Raw genomic sequence first — 20,501 nt, 5'->3', positions numbered from 1 at the left:
GCGAGAGGGTAGGCTACGGCGCCGCTTTTCCCCGCCTCCCCGGGCGTATGCACGACGGACCGCTGCGGCGGCCAACGTCGTCTCCATCGCCAGCCTCGCGCCGTCGGGTGTTGAGAGATGGAGGCAGGGGGAAATGAACGAAGGGGCTAGGGTTTGGGGCTCTCCGGCCGGTTTTGTGTGGCCGATTTCGGCGCACAGCCGTCGGATCTCATCCGACGGTCCAGAGCCGCCGGGAGCCCCCCACGGGCCAAAGTGAGAGCAGGAGAGGCCGGGGCCGGTTGCTAGGCCAGGCCCGTCCGGCGACGCGGATCGTTTTTCCGCCCACCTGCGCGTTTTCAACAGAGACAGAGCCCAGCTGGGCTGTTTTGGCCTGTTTTCCTATGTTTCCAGTATTTTTTCTGTTTTTTAATTTTCTGGAAATAGTTTAGTAGCAAGTATAAAGTGAGATATGGAATTTTTTCCTGTGGGTTAAAGTTCGAAAACTAAGTTAAGTTTCCGCTGTGTTAGTTAAATTGAAGTCATATTTTATTGTTTCCTAATTTAATTGGAACCAACGGGGAAATTGAATTAGGAAATGAGAGTTAATTTTGAGTATGATGATTTTATTTAATGACCAACGTTGTTAATAAAATTGTATTCCGCAAGATTTAGAATTATCATTATTGGTTCTATTTCTGCCCAACGGTGATGTAGAATTAATATTGAGAAGTGCCATGTTTTAATTTGACCAACATTGAATTAACTCATTTTGATGGAAATTTTGTTTCAGGAAATCCTATGAGTTTTATCTCGGCTATTGAGCCCCTCAATGGAGGGAACTATGGCTCGTGGCGAGAGAAGGTTGAGATGGGGCTTGCTTTGCTTGACCTCGACTTGGCACTGATAGAGGCTTGTCCCATAGAACCTAAGGACCCCGTGAGGGGCGACAAAGAAAGTGAAGATGACTTCAACAAAAGGGTTCTTGACCATGGACCAAAAAGAATGAAGTACGATCTTGATCGTGCTAAGTGGGACTCATCCAACAGAAAGTGCTTGATGGTGATCAAGAGCTCCATTTTGGAGGCTATAAGGGGAGCAATCCCACAGTGCGACACCGCCAGTGAGTACCTGAAAAAGGTAGAGAGTCAGTTTACTAGGTCTTCCACGGCATATGCTAGCACTCTCATCAGAAAGCTTGTCACTACAAAGTACACTGGTGGTGGAGTAAGGGATCACATATTGAGGATGAGCCATATGTCTTCCAAGCTCAAGTCTATGGAGATGGAGCTTCCAGAACAGTTCATCATCCATCTGATCTTTGCCTCACTCCCAAAAGAATTTGAGACCTTTGCTGTGAACTACAATGCACAGCCAGAAAAGTGGGCCATTGAGAAGATGATTGCCATGTGTGTGCAAGAAGAAGAGAGGATCAAGGGGCAATCTGGTGATTCTATCAATTACCTAAGCCCAACCAAGAAGAGGAACTTTCAGAGTTCCAAGCCACAAGGGAAACCTCAGTGGAATCCTCCTCCTGCCAAGCCGCATGGAAAAGCTCAAGATCACCAGCCGCATGAAGAGGTGGCCAAGGACACTTGCAAGTGGTGCAAGGAAAAGGGCCACTACCAGAAAGACTGTGTGGCATTCCTGAAACATCTGTGCAAGAAAGGTGAGGATTTAATTACATTTGTAGATGAATCCTTATTTTTAAGTTATGCAAAATCTACTTGGTGGATTGACTCAGGTGCAACTGTTCATATTGCAAATTCATTATAGGGATTCCGTATGAGACAGACCCTGCAAAGAGGAGAAAGATGCATTAAAGTAGCAAACGACGTCCAAGCTGAAGTCGAAGCCATTGGAGATCTCCCATTAGTATTAGCTAATGGCTTTGTACTTTTATTAGTAGATGTGCTTTATGTACCCTCTTTGCATCGGAACTTAATAAGTGTATCGCGCTTAGATGATGATGGTTTTGCTTGCCATTTTGGTGATGGTCAATGTAAGATCAAGTTTAATAATGAGATTGTTGGTCTTGCCTTGAGACAAGACAAGCTTTATTTATTGTCACTTTGTGATGAGAATGTGAATGTTTTAAGCGCTGATAATGAGAATGTTTCCACATCCCTGAATGAAAATAATAAGCGGAAGAGAATTGATGAAGTCTCTTCGAAATTATGGCACTGTCGTTTAGGCCATATTTCGAGGGGGAGAATAGAACGCTTAGTTTCCGCCTATGGAATTCTCGAATTTTGAACAATGCATCGATTGCATTAAAGGAAAGTATGTAAAGAACATAAAGAAGAGCGCCAAAAGAAGCACAGGAGTTTTAGAAATAATTCATACGGATATATGCGGTCCGTTTCCTGTGAAATCTGTGGATGGATATGATTCCTTCATAACATTCACGGATGATTATTCGCGTTATGGTTATATTTATCCAATTAAAGAGCGTTCAGAAGCATTGGATAAATTTAAGATATTTAAGGCTGAAGTAGAAAATCAGCATAGCATAAAGATTAAAATAGTAAGGTCTGACCGTGGTGGGGAGTACTACGGTCGGCACACCCCATATGGCCAAGTTCCTGGACCTTTTGCAAGGTTCCTACAGGAACATGGCATAGTTGCCCAGCATTCTACACCGGGCGAGCCTCAACAGAATGGAGTAGCTGAAAGACGAAACCGTACCCTGATGGATATGGTGAGAAGCATGTTAAGTTACTCCACTTTACCGGTTAGTTTGTGGATGGAGGCGATAAAAACCGCTATTCACATACTTAATCGAGTTCCTAGTAAATCGGTGTCTAAAACACCATATGAATTGTGGACTAGTTGAGAACCTTCACTCAATTATTTGCGAGTGTGGGGCTGTCCAGCTGAGGCTAAACTCTTTAACCCGAACAATGGGAAATTAGACCTAAGACAGTAAGTTGCCATTTTATTGGCTATCCAGACAAGTCGAAAGATTATCGTTTCTATTGTCCAGACAGACTCACTAAGTTTGTAGAAACGAGACACGTTGTGTTTCTGGAGGATGAGATGATCAGGGGGAGCACGGTATCCAGAGAAATCAACCTTGAGGAGAAGCGGGTGTATGTACCCACTCCGATGATCCAAGAACCATTTTTCTTGATACCTGCTGCTGCTGCACCGACACAGGACGATGTCATTGCGACACCTGTTGTTAGTTCTCCTGTGGCAACAATGAATGAAAATAGAGAGAATGTTACCACACATGAGGAAGGGCTGCAACAGCCCCACATAGATAGTGCGCCAGAGATCGAGAACCTTAGAAGGTCTCAAAGAGCAAGAAAGCCAGCTATTCCTGACGATTTTGAGATCTATGTCAGTGAAGAAGTTCAAATGGAGGGTGATCCCACCACATTTGAAGAAGCCTCAAGAAGTGCTTATTCATCGAAGTGGATTGAGGCCATGGTTGATGAAATGAGATCAATGAGTAGCAACAAAGTCTGGGATTTAGAAGAAATTCCTAAAGGAGCCAAAATAGTAGGCTGTAAATGGGTCTACAAAACAAAGTGTGACTCTAGAGGGAATGTAGAAAGATATAAAGCACGACTTGTTGCGAAGGGTTTCACTCAAAGAGAAGGAATAGACTATAATGAGACCTTTTCTCCGGTCTCATGTAACGATTCTTTTAGAATTATAATGGCTTTAGTGGCACACTATGATTTAGAGTTGCATCAAATGGATGTAAAGACGGCCTTCTTAAATGGAGACTTGGAGGAAAATGTTTACATGGCACAACCCAAGGGTTTTGTCGTGGAAGGAAAAGAACATATGGGATGTCGTCTGAAGAAATCCATTTATGGGTTAAAACAAGCCTCCAGGCAATGGTACTTGAAATTCCATGAGACAATTAAAAGTTTTGGGTTTAATGAGAATAGAGAGGACAAATGCGTATATGCAACGTTTAAGAAAGAGAAATTCATTTTCCTTATCCTATATGTGGATGACATTCTGCTTGCTAGTAGTGATGTTAGTCTACTATTGGAGACGAAGAAGTTCTTGTCCTCGAACTTCGATATGAAAGATCTTGGTGAAGCTTCATTCGTTCTAGGAATTGAAATTCACCGAGATAGACAAAGAGGGGTTTTAGGATTATCGCAAAAGGCATACTTAGAGAAAGTTCTAAAGAAGTATGGTATGCATGCGAGTAATGCCACGCCTGCTCCTATAGTCAAGGGCGATAGATTTGGGGATTTTCAATGTCCCAGGAACCAATATGAGATCGATCAAATGAAAGCGGTTCCATATGCTTCAGCTGTCGGAAGCCTAATGTATGCTCAAGTATGTACACGCCCAGACTTAGCTTTTGTTACCGGGGTACTTGGCAGATTCCAAATTAATCCAGGAATAGATCACTGGAAGATGGTGAAGAAGACATTGCGTTATGCGCAAGGCACGAAAGGCCTCATGCTAACATATAGAAGAACCGATTCCCTTGAGATAGAAGGGTATTCAGATGCAGACTTTGCGGGAGATGTAGATGACAGAAAATCCACATCAGGTTATGTATTCACTCTCGCAGGTGGAGCTATATCGTGGAAAAGCTTCAAGCAATCTATCACGGCACCGTCCACGATGGTTGCTGAGTACGTAGCATGTTATGAGGCATCGGGGCAGGCAAACTGGTTAAAGAAACTTATACCCGGGTTGAGAGTGGTAGACAGCATTCAAAGACCACTTAGAATGTACTGCGACAATGAGCCAGCAGTATTTTATGCTCACAACAATAAGTCAAGTGATGCTGGCAAGCACATTGACATCAAGTATTATGTTGTGAAAGATAGAATCCAGGATCATACCATAAGTTTAGAGCATATAAGCACAAAGAGAATGCTCGCGGATCCGCTTACGAAAGGCTTACCACCCAGTGTGTTCAGTGAACACGTAGACGGCATGGGTTTACGGAAAAGCCTATGATACCTGGATATTAAGGGCCTAGAGGAAGAATCTATTTTAAAATGGAAATGTGTGTAGTAGCTATTGAATCTGATGGCGCGTAACTGGCCATCATGACGAGACATGCTCTATATGCTAATCTGTGATGAAATGGGTACCAAGAAAAGTTTAAGTCTAAGATTAAGAATAAAGTAAGATGAGATCAAGGGGGAGAATGTTAGTTTGATCTCCAGTGCGACCCAACGGTCGCACGACCTGATCTCGCGCCCTGATCGGGGGCGCCCAACCCGTATGGTTGGTGGGCCCCCGTCGCCAGCGCCATATAAAAGAGGTGGGGGCCGGGGCACGGGCGTCAAGGTCGTCCGCTGCTGTCCTCCCCACCGACACACCAAACCCTAGACCATCCGATCTGGTGAGGCGCTGTAGCGGCGGGAAGCACCACCGACATCGCCGCCACTCCTCCGTCGCCGCCATGGAGAGCTCCTCGTCGACGAAGACCGACGGTATGAACCCCATTGTTTCCCTTTTGCTGTTGTCCCGGTTAGACTAGATGATCTTACTCACTAGATGCAACAACTAGAGATCCAGTAGATCTAACACATGGTTCATATGCCGGTGGGAAGTTTCGGTAGAAAACTGGTTTTTTATGGAAAGAAAAAAAATTCTTAGAGAGTGTAGGATTTATCAGAAATTACAGATTATTTAGAGACAGATTGGTAAAGCTACTACCCGAATTTAACTTTGACCATAAAATTTGAATAGTTTTTTTCGAGGATACACCATAGAAAGGTGTATCAATCGCATAGAAAAAAGCTAAAGAAGGCAAAGTCGATGCTACCCACAAGGGGGGCAGCTCCCCTCACACGCATACTCTCCTAGCTGCCACGGGAGAAGTTATTTTGAATAGTTAAGTATGAGTATTTTGACCTTATTTTAGACAGTGTATATTACTTCATCTGGCGTACAACTTATATTTTGCTCCCTCCGTTTTGAGAATCATTGTCGCTGATTTGAATGGTCTAGACGCATTTTACGTATAGATAAATTCATATAGAACGGAAGAAGTATTTTTCAAAATCCATATACTCAGTTCTATTCATATTAATTAACTTAACTTTTGTCTATATACAAATGTATCTAGTCAACACACACGTCTGGATACATCCTTACCTAGATAAAGTTAACTCAACTAATTTGGATCAGTGGAAGTAATTAAAATGGAATTAGTAATGGTTGTTCATCCCATCTCCTCAAAAGTAAATAAAAATTTATTTTAGACAGTAAGAAAGAGAATGCTACCGAATATAAAACTGTTTTAGATTAAATAAAAGAGAGTCAGTAGTGGCAGTTCACTGTGACTCCTCGCGCCTCTTCTTCCTACCCTATCTTTGTTCATTCCACCTTCTGCTCACGCTGGTTCTCGTCCACATCCCTATCTTCGTCCTTCTCCTCTCATCTTCCCTCCTCTCCCTCTTGAAATCTCACAGCCATTAATGGCCATATACCTCGAAATCAAGATCGGCGTCAGCTTAGGAAGATGAGGGATTAACATAGTTTAAAATAGCCGGGCTATAGCCCGCTATAGCCTTTCCCCGCATGGTGCGGCTAACTGCATTAGCCCGCTAAAAGGTGTTAAAGTCCTTAAATAGACGGCTATAGCCAGGCTATAGCCGGGCTATAGCTGTTTGGGGAGGCCGCGGCTATATCCTGTAGCCGGCTATTTTAAACATTAGTGGGAATGAGTTTGGGGTTGCCTTCTGTAGCACCGCTAGCGCTTGAACGAGTCAGATTCGCAAACGGTAATGCTGAATTGATGAGATCGGGTCGCCATGGATGAAAGTACATTTAAGTTTTCGCATATGTTTTTAATGTTGTGCAATGTGCATCCGTGCGGTTAAACGTTATAACAAACTTATATGCATTTTGTGCATACTACTAATTTCCACGGCAGGCGCGGAGAATCCATTTTCATGCATCAGCCTAGCTTGGGCGATATTATGCATTTAATGCCTATTGGTTTGGGCCCCTCCGACCCATTTCTATTTAAGACTAGCTATAGTGCTAGTATCATAGCTAGTATCATGCACATTGGTCCCACACAAATGCTGATGTGGCAGCTAATTAAGGAGGAGAGAGGAGATTAGAGTAACATAGGTAGATACTGTATCATAGCGCATATCATGAGAAAAGTTAATGCCAAACAAATCTTGTGCACAAATTTGGATTGAGATTCTAAAAAGTAATAAATATAACATGACTATGATACTACTTCATAATACTAACCACTATAGAGATAGTATCATACACAAGTATCATATGCATGATACTACTATATGATACTTACCACTATGACCAGCCTAATAATTAGGTTCGAGTTACCCACGCATTCCAACTAGTATCTCAAATTACTCAACACTTTAGGCTAAGTCAAAATGAAACTTGTAAAGTGAAGTAAAAATATATAAAAATATATCAACATTGTCAGAACCATCAGGAAATATACGTTCATATTTGTATACATGTGGGATTATAGATGTTGATTATTTTCCTTTACCAAAGCTAAAACAAACGATAATTTGAGACAGAGGGAGTAATATCACCTTATAATTGCGTAATCACTCTTTTGAATTTAATGAAAAAATTTCCATTAGGTTCGGTGTTCTCTCCTTTCTATTTATAGCCTACAATATCGCATAGACTAGTGCAATGTTTTTTTGAACTGAATGTTTTCTTATTGTAAGGGAACAAGTTCGTAATTGTTATTATTTCATCTTTATGCCAATTGTGATTTCTTGGATAATTTTCTGTGTTAACCCACCAAACCAAATTAATACTACTCCCTCCATCCATTAAAATCTGGATGTATCTACGGAGGAATACTTACTGTGAATCAAGTACATCTATCACATAATATGTTTTAAAAGAATAATTCATGCACTTCTGATTGTGATATGAATCATGCCTTTTCAATGATGATGGAGTAATGTGTTCTTCAAATTTCTGAACATAGACAATGCAGCAGCAGCTACTTGTTTCATGGCAGATGAACAACTTGCACAAAGAATTACAAACGCACAACTGCACAGACCCGTAAAAGGCAGATGAACAACTGCACAAAGATTTTACAAACGCAGACCCGTAAAGAGAACGCGACAGCTTGTCCAATGCAGCATGAAACTTCTGGTACAATGAGGCTACTCAATTTAGACCCAGTATCTAACCATATCATACATCATGCGTATAACAAGACACGTCTGACGTCTCCAAAGTCTGACTGAGCTCAATGAATATTGAGCAAAGGCACACAGAAGGATTGAGCAAGAATCCTTGAACAAAATAAAAGACAGTTTCTGCACAACCCGACTTACACTAAAAAAAATGGACGTTTCAATGGGCAACTATTTTCTACCATTTTGGTACTGTTATGGCCAGAAGACTATAGTCAACCAAATGGCAAAGAGAACAAAAGACAAGGGTGGGGCGTTCCACTTACCACTTTGGAAACAACTATTGCTTACACGAAATAACTTCCTGAAACTAGTTGAGCACAAGAAGATGCTTTCAATTAACAACTAAAAAAGAGACATTTCAACGAAGATGACACAATTCAATGTTACTCTGGATAGCATTGGCCGAAATACACGATCATGTGAGCATGACATTAAACAGTGCGATATAGCACAGAAAATAATCCACAGATTAATCCATTTATCTGTTAACATCACTGCAAGACAGCTTGACGCGTCCTCATTCCTAGATCCATAGAAAGACAGCTTCTCGTAGGCTCAACCACGGTTTTGATTGTAGAACTAACATTACGATAATTCAAAAGGTTGCCAAATGTTTGGATGGTTACAACATCAAGTGGGGAAATGGTGTGCTTTCATAAAGGCATGCAGTTTCCTGCAAAACAGCAGACGGAAATATTCTTCAGGTACAATGTAGTAGTGCAGTTTATTTGTTGTGCAAAGCAAGGCTAAAGGCACCAAACAACAGACACGTATTTTGTTAATCCAACCAGGAAAGCACAAAAGAAAACATATACATAATTTTACTCAGAAATCAGCTAATGTCTCAAGCAAGATTAGGACAAAGGATTGGCGTTAAGGTTAATACTATTAACAGAAGTGCTAATGTCTCACAAATCAGCTAACTTCATTGGTAAGGCATATCTACAAGCATCATTGCTCTATTCCTGTACGTTTTCATTTGGATGGGTAAGTAAATATTATAATCTTATGTTGACCAAAAATTTGCCAACCGTGCCACGAACTAAGTGCACACTACAGTCATTTTCTTCATTCACTCTATCTACTCGCACATCACCAAAAACACCTAACAAAAGCCAATAGCCATCTCCCATGAAGGGTATCAAAAGAGACCGACGCTTCCAACATATCGGAAAAGGTTCCAAGCTTGCCAGGGGGAATTTCTAAGAGACTGGCAATCCCAATCATTTAACTGTGATGATTGTAATCGCTTCACCATTATGTTAATACTAAAGAGCTTCCAGTAAAGAACATAGCATTTCTTTCCAAGGAAACAAGAACATAACAATTGCCTACAGAGCTAGAATACAGATAATTTCTAAAACGTTAACCAACGGGGGAAGATGATGAGACCTCTCCAGCAGCGAATTTATACGCGCTAAATAACACCCCGTTTAATTCGGTCCCGTTGGGACTCGAATCCAGGTGGGCTGGTTGCGACTTGCAAACCTTGCCACTGAGCTAGCACTCAGGACATCTCCAACGCAGCGACCCATCCCGTGCCCGTGCGTCCAAATGGATCCAAACGGACAAAACCGTGGCTCAACGCGGCCACGCATCGCAAATGCGGATGGCCGCGGTGTCCGGGACGACCAAACCCAGCCCAAATCTGAGCTAGGTTTGCGTGGCCGCGGATGGTACGCGGCGTCCTCGCGTGTCTGGCCCACCTATTGGTGCCTTAGTCCTATTAAATGTGGAATGGGGAGGGGGACTGTCCCTATCCCTATCCATCCAGTCCCCACTCCACCACTCCACTCCGGCCGCACAAGCTCGACCTTCCGCGCCGCCATGGCCCCGAAGCGAGAGTTTGAGCCGTCCGCCAACGAAGCCGGCGAGCTGCGCTGGCGGCGTTCGACATGGGGCCGCCGGCTCCCATCCATGACCGGATCTACATCACCGTAGCGGCGGCGCAGATGTTCTGGGAGGCTGTCCAAATGCCGTGGGGATATGTGCACCTCCCCCACGGTTGGCACCTAAGCCCAGATCGGGTTCCGGTGCCGCCGATCCCGAGCTCCAGACGCGCCCGGGTCACGGAGACCCTGGCGGCGGCGCGCGCAACTGCTGGCGAACCTACGGGAGGGCCCTGCCTACAGCGACACATGTCCCAACTGGGACTTGTGGTTCGAGTGTAGCACGATGCGCGCCGGCACACGATCTTCACCTCGGCGACAGCGAGGCCTCGCGCGCAGCCGCGCACGCCTGCTAGTAGGGTTGGCCGCCGCCCCGGCGGCCTCTACATCGACGAGCCCGCGGCGGCACCAGCGCCACAGGCCCAGCCCGAGGTGGACGACGACCCCGAGTTGCAGGGAGAAGGCCGGGAAGGCCCAGGAGGACGCCGAGGCCGAGGCGTGGGCGCTCCTCGCCATGGCGCGCAGGCAGGAGAAGGCCACGCCAGACCGCGCTCCGGGAGGAGGAGCGCCTAGCCGCGCTCCAGCACGAGGCGGAGCTGCAGGTCGCTACGGCGGAGCAGCGGCAGAAGTAGGCGGCGCGGCTGGCACGCCTGCGCAGGCCGGCGAGCCCTCCGGACCCGCACTCCACATGGGAAAGGGCACAGTGGTCGCCGGTCGCCCTGGCCGGAGTCCCTAGCTCCCTTCGGCGTGTCCAGCCGGAACAGCGTGTTGCCGCCGGGTGGCGTCGTCCTCATCGACGGCGACGACGAGTACGATTGCGTCCCAAACCCCCGGAGTAGGGTTTCCTCCTGTTTTTTTAGTTTAAAGCCCATATAGGGCTTTCTTTTGTGTAAAAATTGCCCAAAATAGGGCTAAGTTTAAATAAACTCTAGTTTAAATTTAATTTGTTTTTATTTTCTTTATTTTTGTTATATTTAACATTTGGGATGCGCCAGCGTGTTGGTTGGGGGCAGTGCGCGACCCAAACGGACCGACGGTGAGGTCCGCGTGTCCGCGCGGCCACCCAAACGGACCTATCCGGACTGGCCAACGCGTCCGATTTGGATCGTCGCGTTGGAGATGTCCTCAGTAATTTCTAGTTTCGACATGTAGCAGTTTTAACCCTAGTAGCAATCTTGAAGAATACGAGAAGGTGGTGAACAATAACCAATCTCTCCTTTTCAAGGTACACCATAACCATCTGAACAATGGGAGCCAGTGAGTAGTAATACACATGCAGATGCAGTTCATCACTGCTCCTTCAAGATTCAACCCCTCCCCAGTTAATGTGCCTTACAGTTCTACCGGCCCTCATTTTAGAGAGGAGCACTGTGCTAAAACCCACCAACGCAATCCATTCCAATCCAAGCACAAAGCAAAGCAGAGCAGAGAGGCGCACCTTGGGGCACCAACCCCCAGCTCTGGGACTCGGGCGCGATCGCGGAGCGTAACCGCGCGGACGCGATGGCGCTGTGGAGAGGGAGCGCGGAGAGCAACGTCCCGGACACCAGGGGCAACCTGCCACGAGAGCACGGGGTCAGAAGGGGGCTCGCATGGTGGACGGAAGCGGAGGCGTTGCGGGACCTCACCTGTTGATGCAGGATGCGCGGCGGGCGGTGGGGAGGACGCCGGCGCGGCCGAGGAGGGAGGAGGAGAGAACGCGCGCTACGGCCCTAGATCGGGCGCCGACGGCCGAGATCGCCATTTTTGTGCAGGCGAAGGTGCGCAGCCAGGGAGGAGAGGATTAGGGAGAAACGAGGTCTGGGGTTTAGGCGCAGATGATGACCTACTGGGCCGTGGGCAACGCCTAGTTGGGCCTCAAATTGTGGCCCAAAAGCCCAGAAAATCCAGTCGACCGTGGCCCGGCCGGCCCAGACGCTTGCTCACGCGCGCCGCCACCTGCGACGGCCGGTCGTCCAGGCGGTGCCGTCTGCCGATCCGTCGATTGTCCGCACGCGAAGCTCTCCTCCTCCTCCTCTCCTCTCCGCCGGCGCCGAGAGAGAGCGCTCCCGATTCCAGCGCCGAGATCAACTCATCACCGCTTCCCTCCCGCGGCGGCCGTCGTTCGTGCGTGCGTACCACTGCTCCCCCTCTCTCGTGTTTAATTTTTTTTTCTGGTTTGATTCGGCAAGCCGTGGCCTCGCCTCTCGCCTCAGCTAGTTCGTGGTCTGCGGCCGAGACATCACGCGGCTTCCTGCTGGTATTACGCGTAGGTTTTGTGCTGAATTCGCACCGAATCGACCCACCCTCAAAGATCGAAAACAGTTTTGCTCAATACTTTTTTTTTTTGGTAGCGGGGAAGTTTTGCTCAATCTGTTGGAGCCCGCCGTGATGCTTCCTAGCATAATAAGCGAGTTAAGTGCCAAAGTGATGGCAAAGTGAGCAAGCCTGTAGAATGGGAAACTTTCGGCCATCACAGCTTGGGCAGTCACATTTTGTGAACATCATCAATTCTCTTGGAACTTGGAGTGAAAGTAATTATTTTTTCCCAAACAAATTTGGTAACCACCACACCACCAGATCCTCTGATACGTGATATCCGTCATGTTTAGGCTGCAGTTTTGTTCACCCAGAACACCACCTTGTTTCATCTGTCAAGTCTAACAATGTTTTCATGTGTTCTGACATTGTAGGTCTTGAGCTGTGGCCACCATGTCATCGCTAGCCACAGGCTTGTTGCCAGGAACCCTAGTCACGAATGGCTTAACTAAAAGAATCCAAGGTAACCGAGTCACGAATGGTTCAAGTTCTAAGTCAATTCTTGTGATCATTGAACCTGTGGACATATTTTCATGCCATGTGATTGGATGTTGACGGATGGGTAAAACAAAGTCTGGTTCATACTTGATAAAAATTGAGTAACCTTACAGATACATAGCTTATCTGCTATTTTCCATGCTGTGGCTGTTTAGCTAATTGCTATTGTATGCTAGTGTATTTTAATATTTGGGTGTACATGTCGTGACAGCTTCTGTTCTCAGTGTGAAAGTTTTTACTTGACCCAGCATCATCCAGTATGACCCCTAATAATTATAAAAATAAATGAAAGTGGTAATTTTACATGTTTTCCCAACCATGGAGAACTTCATGAGTCTTGCAAGGATTGAACTATTTTCTGTGAAGTTTCTGTATTATGAATGGACCCTAGCAATTTCCTTTTCTTTGCAATGTTCCTGATGTAGCCTTGACCTTTGAGTTACTTTAGCAAAAGGTCTGGGGGCTGCGAATGAGTTTTCTTATACTCAATTTTGTCGATATATGTTTTCTCCGATTATTCTTTGGATTCCTTGTTGGCTTCTTCCTATTCTAGATTATAGAAACAGGTACTTTCACGATTCTAAGAACCACCGGAAATAGTTGTTCAACTGTAGGACAAAAATTGTACTGTTCGTAAGTGAAACAATGTATTGGGGTAATTATGTTAAGGTTGTCCTTAAACTAGTCTATCGCTCTCAAATCACTACTTCGTTAAGTGATTTCATGGTGTTCATCTCCTTTCCTCACTGCCCGCATTAGTTGTTTCGCTTTTCTCGCTGTGGGAAAAGTTATTTGATTACAACGCTTGGAAAAGCTTTTCATTATCTTCTATTTTGCAGTACCAGCTCACATTAGTTTCATTCTTTTTATTGCCTCATTCACAACTGTACAACTATGGTTCTCCCTCCGTTCATTATTATAGGGTGTATTAGTTTTCTGAAAAGTCAAACTACACTAAATTTGACTAAGAGTTTTGAAAAAACTATCAATGCCCACTATATTAAATAAATAAAATACTAAAAAATATATACTTCATGACGCAACTAAGGTACGGATTTGATGTTGTGGTTGTTGATTTTTTCTAGAAAGTCGGTCGAAGCTAGTATAGTTTGACTTTTCAGAAAACTAATACACCTTATAATAAGGAATGGAGGGAGCATTGAAAGCGATCACACCATTTCGCTTCTGAGCAGTTATAGGTCATGAGAACGTGGCCTCTGAATGCTGTCTTGCCTAGCATCTTCATATTTGGTACTCCCTCTGGCCCGATTTAATTTGTCGCAGCCCATACATTCAAATATGCTATGTCCAGTTTATATCTGCATCGATTAAATGGGGCCTTAGGGAGTATTTGTTTTTATCCCTAACGTGTGTCATTTGAGATGCTTATGATTATGTTACTGCCTATGTAGGTTCACAATTTCAGAGAACTCAAGTTAACTGCATCTCATTTAAAGGGGAATTTTCTACTAAAGCGACAGTGAGGGTAAGTCGGAAAATTTGATGGTACCATATCTGTTTGGATCAGCCTACTCGTAAATTGAGTGGACAACGTTCAGAGCTTAACACTCAAATTTGATTAGAGTATTTCTTTTTAGATTGTTAAAATCTAATTTAGAAGGAGTATCTATTACGATATTTTCATGTCCAAAATGTGAAGTTGGGAGTAGAACAGATCATAAGCCTCTCATGGTTCACTTTCTACCTAGTGATTTTAGAGTTTTGTGAAATATAAATATACTGTATCAGGTGACTTGTGATGCTTTTCTTCAGTTGTGAACGCCCAAATTGGAAGGGAAATGGCCAGCTTGGTTAATTTCTTATGACTTGCTTCAGTATAGATTCTTTAGTTGACAACTCTATTTTCTGCAGAGTGTAAGATGCAAAGCTGCTCAAACCCAGAGTGTTCAGCGCAAATCTTCAACTGCGACTGCCAAGCGATCTGATCCCAAAGGTGCTGCTTATTCTTGCAGTTCTCACACTGCATCATCATAGCGGGCAATCGACTAGAACTTACTAGTTTCACTCCTGTGATATAGGTAAAACTCAAGCACCTAAACTGGATGATGGAAGCGGTGGGTTCCCTCCGTTCCGTTTTGGCAAAGGAGGCGGCGGGGGTGGAGGGGGCGGTGGCGGCGGCAACTACTTTGGTGGGTTCCTTCTCTTCACCATCGTGCTGCTCCTGGATTACCTGAAGGAGTTTGAGAAGTACCTGCTTGCTCGAAAGCATCGTGTCAGATATGATGAAGACGACGCGAGCAGTGGGCTGCTAGAGCCATCATCATGAGTCTTATTCGCACTAGCAGTCTCTAGCGTTTGATCTGCAAGATCTTTTCATGTCTGTCCTTAGAACCGCATCATATAACAGCCCTATATTTTTAAGCTATCCCAGTCTTGATAAGTTACGTGATTGTGCCTGAGATGCTGAAACTTCATGCCATCTGGCTGCTGTACTAGAGAGATGCCGAAACTTCATGTCATCTGGTTGCTGCACTAGAAACATAAGAGTAGTGCGGTATAATCCAGATTGATTGTAATGCTTGGCTGCTTCTCATAGCTGGAGAATGTTTGTACTGGAAACATAAGAGTAGTGATCCAGATTGAGTGGAATGCTTGACGGCGATCTCTTTTTCATTGCATGAATCGGGGGATGGAACATGGAATTACCCCAGGCAATCATTTTGGAGGAAAGAAAAGGATTGACACAACTGTGTGGATGTTCTTTTGGTAGACGTCGTCTGATATCTACCACGAATATTCTGTCTGGAGCTGTAGGTTTCCGTGGTGATGTGATTCAGTTGAATCGCAATCTCGCCAACAACCATGACGCCATGATTTGTGAACGCTTTGACCTGAAGGCCAGAACACACGGCCGTTGACCTTGTTGCAAGACGCGCGGTTGTTGCAGTTTTCAGGACGACTTCCCGCCTGAATTCGACGCACTCAGTGTCTCAGTCGGGCCTGGGCACATGCATGCTGTGACCTGTTCGATGGTCATGTCTTTTTTTCGTTAAGTACTGTGCTCTCTCGTCTTGTACTGTACTTTCTATTGCTATTTTTCTTGATCGTATAGACAGTATAGTCTTTCCATGTGCCTTACTCACACTGAGTCAATCAAACCAGGTTAGGTATGAGTGTATAATAATTAACCAAGCGCGTCTGAACTGGTGATTTGGTTGTGTCTGCTTGAGGATAATCAACGGAAACGGGAAGGAACTGGAGATTGTTGACCTCGTATATTGAGAGGGAGTGTGTTTGGTGGACGACAATGAGTGTGTTTGGTGGTGACAAAAGCCTACGTGTACGGTCGTGATTCGTGAAGATGTAGTACCGGTGTTCATGTACTCATACGTACACGAAGAGGAAACCGGGGTGCATAGTTCGGATACTATACGTACTACCGTGAAAAAAAAGGAAACTAGTGTACTATACGTAAGCAACAAGCAATTACATATCTATTCCGATTCCGATCTTCCTCGTGCTTCTAAGCACTTTACTCCCACCGCGACGATCGATCCCTATACCTGCCACGGAGAGTAGCCGCTGCAAGGACATCATATTAATCCGTTCTACTTCCTTCGTTCTAAAATAAGTGTCGTAACTTTTTTCTAGATACGAAGGGAGTAAATCAGATCTAGGTTTAGTGGTGAGGTTTTGCGGCGTGTGTACTCGATCGTCCTAATCTGGTGTTCACAGGTAAATTTCAGAATAATAGTTTAGTTAAATTAGAAAACCTTCAACGCTCGAAATACTGCTGCACGAATTTTGGGTTGTAGATAAGAAAATACGTAGGGATTCTCATATGTTCCATGCTAAGCCTTAATGCAAACATGTTCATCCGATCCGTGACGAATCGGGCTCAAGCATAAGCATGTCGTCCAAATAATTTGTTTGGCAGGGACGCGGGTTTAATTTCGCCGCCATCATGGCCGTCCTCTGCCGGGTACCGACGCTGGAGGAGACGCTCGTCCAAGTCTGCGCCGAGGTCTGCACCTGCTGCCCTACCCTAAACGCAGCACAGGTTGCAGGTGCGTGAAAAACATATCATTATATCGTTTTTTTTTCTGTTTTATGATCCCATATGGCCATATGGATGTTGTTAGCTAGCCCTGCCCTTGTGTGTGCAACGACTATGTCTTCCTACCTGCATCATGATAATTAAGCTTCCGTGGACGCAGCAACGACTATGTCTAAATCAATTTTAGTGTAATGTGCCTGGGTTAGCAGGTTTGGATTCTTCCTTTGTTTTTCAAGAAATGGTGTAGCAGGTTTTGATGCTCCTTGTTGCTTCCTGTCACCTTCATGTCCAGGTGTCCAACGCTACATTTTGTTAAGGGAGTAGGTGTCTGTATGAGAATCAATTGGATATTAATTAAGTTTTTGGTTTGCAAGGAGTGCTGACCGTGTTTTGTTATAGATTTTTTTACAATTTTTTTGTTAGATGTCTTATATGTCGCTTTTGCTAGTTCTTGGCTAAAGATTCATCTTAGCGTTCGGTCGATTGTTCTACCCTTGGATGGTTTGTCAAGATTCTGGCAGTCTGGCTGCTAGTGGCAGATCTAGGATAATATCAGTGGGGTTGCAAAACTTAAAAGTTTCCCTATTGTATTCACATTGTCCTAAAATAGACTGGTTGCTTCACTAGTTTGGAGTTTTGACCACAATTATATGCCAGTCTAACTTGTTTGCACCTAATATACAAGTGGGATTAACTCAAATACTAGACTAGGTAAAAGATATTTTATATTTTCGGATCCGCCCTTGCTGGCTAGAGTTGGTGGTTTTTGTTTGTTGTGGTTTGTTCTGGGCTGAATTGTTTGTGTTTGATCACAAAGGTTTGATTTTTGGATCTTTCTGCCAGTGCTGGGGTGAGGCCCCTTTTGTCCTTTAGGTATTTGTTTTTGCCCTTTTTTTCAATTGCATTTTTTTTAATCCTCTTGTAAGTGCAGTTGCCACGAATGTTTCCTTTCATGTGTGCACTTGCAATAGCATATGGAACCATGGTGCAGTAGCACATTCAGTTTTACCTGTAATTGCATTTTTTTCTTCCTTTTTTTATAGTTCTAGTGGCCATTTTTTTTAACTTGCTTTCCAAGCGCTAGACGCATCCTTTACATATTCTGTGAAATAAGTTTGAAGTAAATTTTTTCTTCGAGGAAGCGCCTCTCAGATGTTATTTGTCTTGATCTGGGTTTTGTATACAACAGGTTGTGGGACTGTATTTTTAGTCTTGGTAGGAACCTTGCTTGGGTCACCACCTGCAACAAGCTCACTTAGAGAAAGGAGACCTAATGATTTTCATTTGAAGAAGATCAAAACGACAAAGAAGACCACGACGCCAGCATATGCTGGTCTACGAGCGGTACACACTCCAGCGGTCACGCCGGTAGTCGGCTCCAGACGCATGACGGTGGCGACAAGAGGGGGAACGCAAGCTTGTCTCGAGAAAGCGTTCGATGAGTCCATGCACACGCTGCAGGAAACGCCACTCATAGGCCAGCACATGGTGGGGATTCCAGGCGAGCATAGGCAGGTTCCGATGGGTGACATGGGTCTCCTTGCAGGGGCAGTCGGTCTTGTTCTCGTGGGCAAGATAGTTCACAAGGTAAATTATGCTACTCCTATCAATTGTTTTAAATATGAATGTACTTAGACATATTTTAATTCTGGACACATCCATATTGGCGATAAATAATATGCATCGGAGGGTGCAGTTTTTTATATTTAGCGATGTATTCCCCCCGCTTTTAATTTATCTTGTGTTCAGTCAAAATCAAACCTAGTAAAGGTTAACTAAAAATATAGAAAAAATATCAATATTTACAATATCAAATACATACAATATAGAAATATAATTTATAATGATTTCGCAGTATCATAGATTTTATATGGTAGATATTAGTAATATTTTTCTAAGTATTTGATCACATTTTAAAAAGTTTAACTTTGACTAAAGCCAGTACGCAAGGTAAATAAAAACAGAGGGAAGATGCCAATTATGTCATATATTATTGTTTATGTTTACTTTGAAAATTTATGTTGCATCTTAATTAGGTTCTCGAAAGGATAGGTGCCGCCACACTTGAGGAGAACCGGGCAAAGCTAGAGCGGACCTTTCATAGCGACCACGGTCAGTCCCAAAATCTCGGCCGTCATGGTTCGACGGAGAGTGCTCCAACATGCATCAAACTTGCGCCCGAACAGGCATCATCCCTGACTTACACTGGGATCATGATCCAAAAACCTACCCAAATAGTTAGAATGTAAAAAAAAAACATAGTTTGAATCTTGTTATCACGGAAAACATGGTAAACGACTGTATTATCTGACGAATATTTGCATGAGTAAGTTTCAACTCAGGATCCATGTACATTCTTACAACATTTTTTTTGTTTATTTTTTTTTTACCCAAGCAAGGTTCCTACCAGGACTAAAAATACAGTCCCACAACCTGTTGTATACAAAACCCAGATCAAAAAAAAATCAGTGGATGAGGTACTGCAATATTCCTGTACTCGTGATAGCCGGGAACATCGGTGTTTGAAAACCACTACCAAGTGTGTTTGTGAAGGCTTGACCTCAACATGATGACGAACAGGCAGGCAGGAGCAGGACCGTGGGTCAACTCCGCCTCTTCGTCGAAAAGAGTCCTCTCCACAACTCCTAAATTTCCCATCAGCCTATGCAATCTATTGATAATTTTCCGTCTGATTTGCTCGGACTCAGACCACAACAGGCTGACTGACCAGTCTGTTGGTCTCGTAGTCTTGCACGGGGAAAATCTGCATCCTTTTGTAGGAAAATGCAGATCCTTTTCGTCGGAAGGCAGAGGGGATTCAAGCGTGCCGTCATACAATTCATGGGTTGGTGGAGGCGGCGAAGCGGAAGGGATGTGCCTGAGACAATTCAAGGGAAATGGTTCGTGATCATTAACTCTGATATGAGTGATGAAAGACCTCATGCGATGGAATGGAAGATTATGTTTGTCGACGAGCGAGTCTGAAAACTACATCCAAGGGTGCTTTGTGAAGGCTTTTGACCTGAACAAATGATGACCAACAAAGGAGGTGGGTCAGTCCCGCTCCTTCGCTGTGGTTTCATGACAACTTCCCGTCTGAATTCCTAGCACTTGGACAGGCGGACTGGCCGGTCTGTTGGGCTCGTCATTTTCTACGGGCAATGTTCTCGTCTCGGTCCTTGCCTTATTTTCTCTGACCTAGATCCCATATGTGCCAGTGCGCGCCTGGACCCTCGAGCCTCGTCTGCGTCTGTTCCTACTTGCACATGTTCATCTTTGGGTCCAGCAAAATTAAGAAGTAGGGCATCTCCAACGCGGCGACCCATCCCGCGTCCGGATGGGTCCAACCGGACAAAAACGCAGTCCAACGCGGCCACGTATCGCAAGGGACGACCCAAATCCGGCCTAATACAGTATAATAATCACCCGAGTTGTTAGAGCAACAAGTCTGTCACTTACGTGTGGTTCCCATGCGTGAGGTCCCACCAAATCTGGGCCAGGTTTGCGTGGTCGCGGATGGCACGCGGCGTCCTCACGTGTCCGCCTGGTCCGCGTGGCTGGCCCAGCTGTCGCTGCCCCAATCCTATTAAATGTGGACTTGGGGAGGGGGACTGTCCCTATCCAGTCCCCACTCTCCACTCCGGCCGCACGCACGCACGAGCTTCCGCG

General features: G+C 44.7%; 4 protein-coding genes across 6 annotated transcripts; 3 read left to right on the top strand and 1 right to left on the bottom strand.

Annotated features, from left to right (window-relative positions):
* The first annotated feature begins 764 nt into the window (after positions 1–764).
* Positions 765–1,752, top strand: LOC127338758 (uncharacterized). Its single transcript, XM_051364752.2, has one exon. It carries the CDS (start codon positions 778–780, stop codon positions 1,750–1,752), a length of 975 nt encoding a protein of 324 aa, XP_051220712.2. The 5' UTR covers positions 765–777.
* A 6,745-nt stretch (positions 1,753–8,497) lies between these two features.
* On the bottom strand, positions 8,498–11,816 carry LOC127344900 (uncharacterized). Its single transcript, XM_051371253.2, has 3 exons — positions 11,647–11,816; positions 11,457–11,575; positions 8,498–8,802 (listed from the first exon to the last, which is right to left on the bottom strand). The coding sequence occupies exons 1-3, from the start codon at positions 11,760–11,762 to the stop codon at positions 8,783–8,785; spliced, it is 255 nt and encodes an 84-aa protein (XP_051227213.1). The 5' UTR covers positions 11,763–11,816; the 3' UTR covers positions 8,498–8,782.
* A 118-nt stretch (positions 11,817–11,934) lies between these two features.
* Positions 11,935–15,448, top strand: LOC127344898 (protein FERTILITY RESTORER RF2, mitochondrial). 3 transcript variants are annotated; one of them, XM_051371251.2, is made up of 5 exons: positions 11,935–12,132; positions 12,691–12,779; positions 14,227–14,300; positions 14,687–14,768; positions 14,854–15,448. In XM_051371251.2, the coding sequence occupies exons 2-5, from the start codon at positions 12,710–12,712 to the stop codon at positions 15,099–15,101; spliced, it is 474 nt and encodes a 157-aa protein (XP_051227211.1). In that variant the 5' UTR covers positions 11,935–12,132; positions 12,691–12,709; the 3' UTR covers positions 15,102–15,448. The 3 variants fall into 3 exon arrangements, with proteins under 3 accessions (XP_051227211.1, XP_051227210.1, XP_051227212.1); XM_051371250.2 differs by having other exon boundaries at positions 11,937–12,128; XM_051371252.2 differs by lacking the exons at positions 11,935–12,132; positions 12,691–12,779 and adding an exon at positions 12,840–14,065.
* Positions 15,449–16,451: 1,003 nt separating this feature from the next.
* Positions 16,452–19,081, top strand: LOC127340146 (uncharacterized). The gene is made up of 4 exons (XM_051365923.1): positions 16,452–16,510; positions 16,713–16,842; positions 18,022–18,419; positions 18,869–19,081. Exons 2-4 carry the CDS (start codon positions 16,740–16,742, stop codon positions 19,079–19,081), a joined length of 714 nt encoding a protein of 237 aa, XP_051221883.1. The 5' UTR covers positions 16,452–16,510; positions 16,713–16,739.
* Positions 19,082–20,501: the final 1,420 nt, after the last annotated feature.

This window comes from Lolium perenne, chromosome 6 (assembly GCF_019359855.2).
Source record: "Lolium perenne isolate Kyuss_39 chromosome 6, Kyuss_2.0, whole genome shotgun sequence".
NCBI classification, from domain to species: Eukaryota; Viridiplantae; Streptophyta; class Magnoliopsida; order Poales; family Poaceae; genus Lolium; species Lolium perenne.
This window is presented reverse-complemented; position numbering and strand designations above follow the sequence as displayed.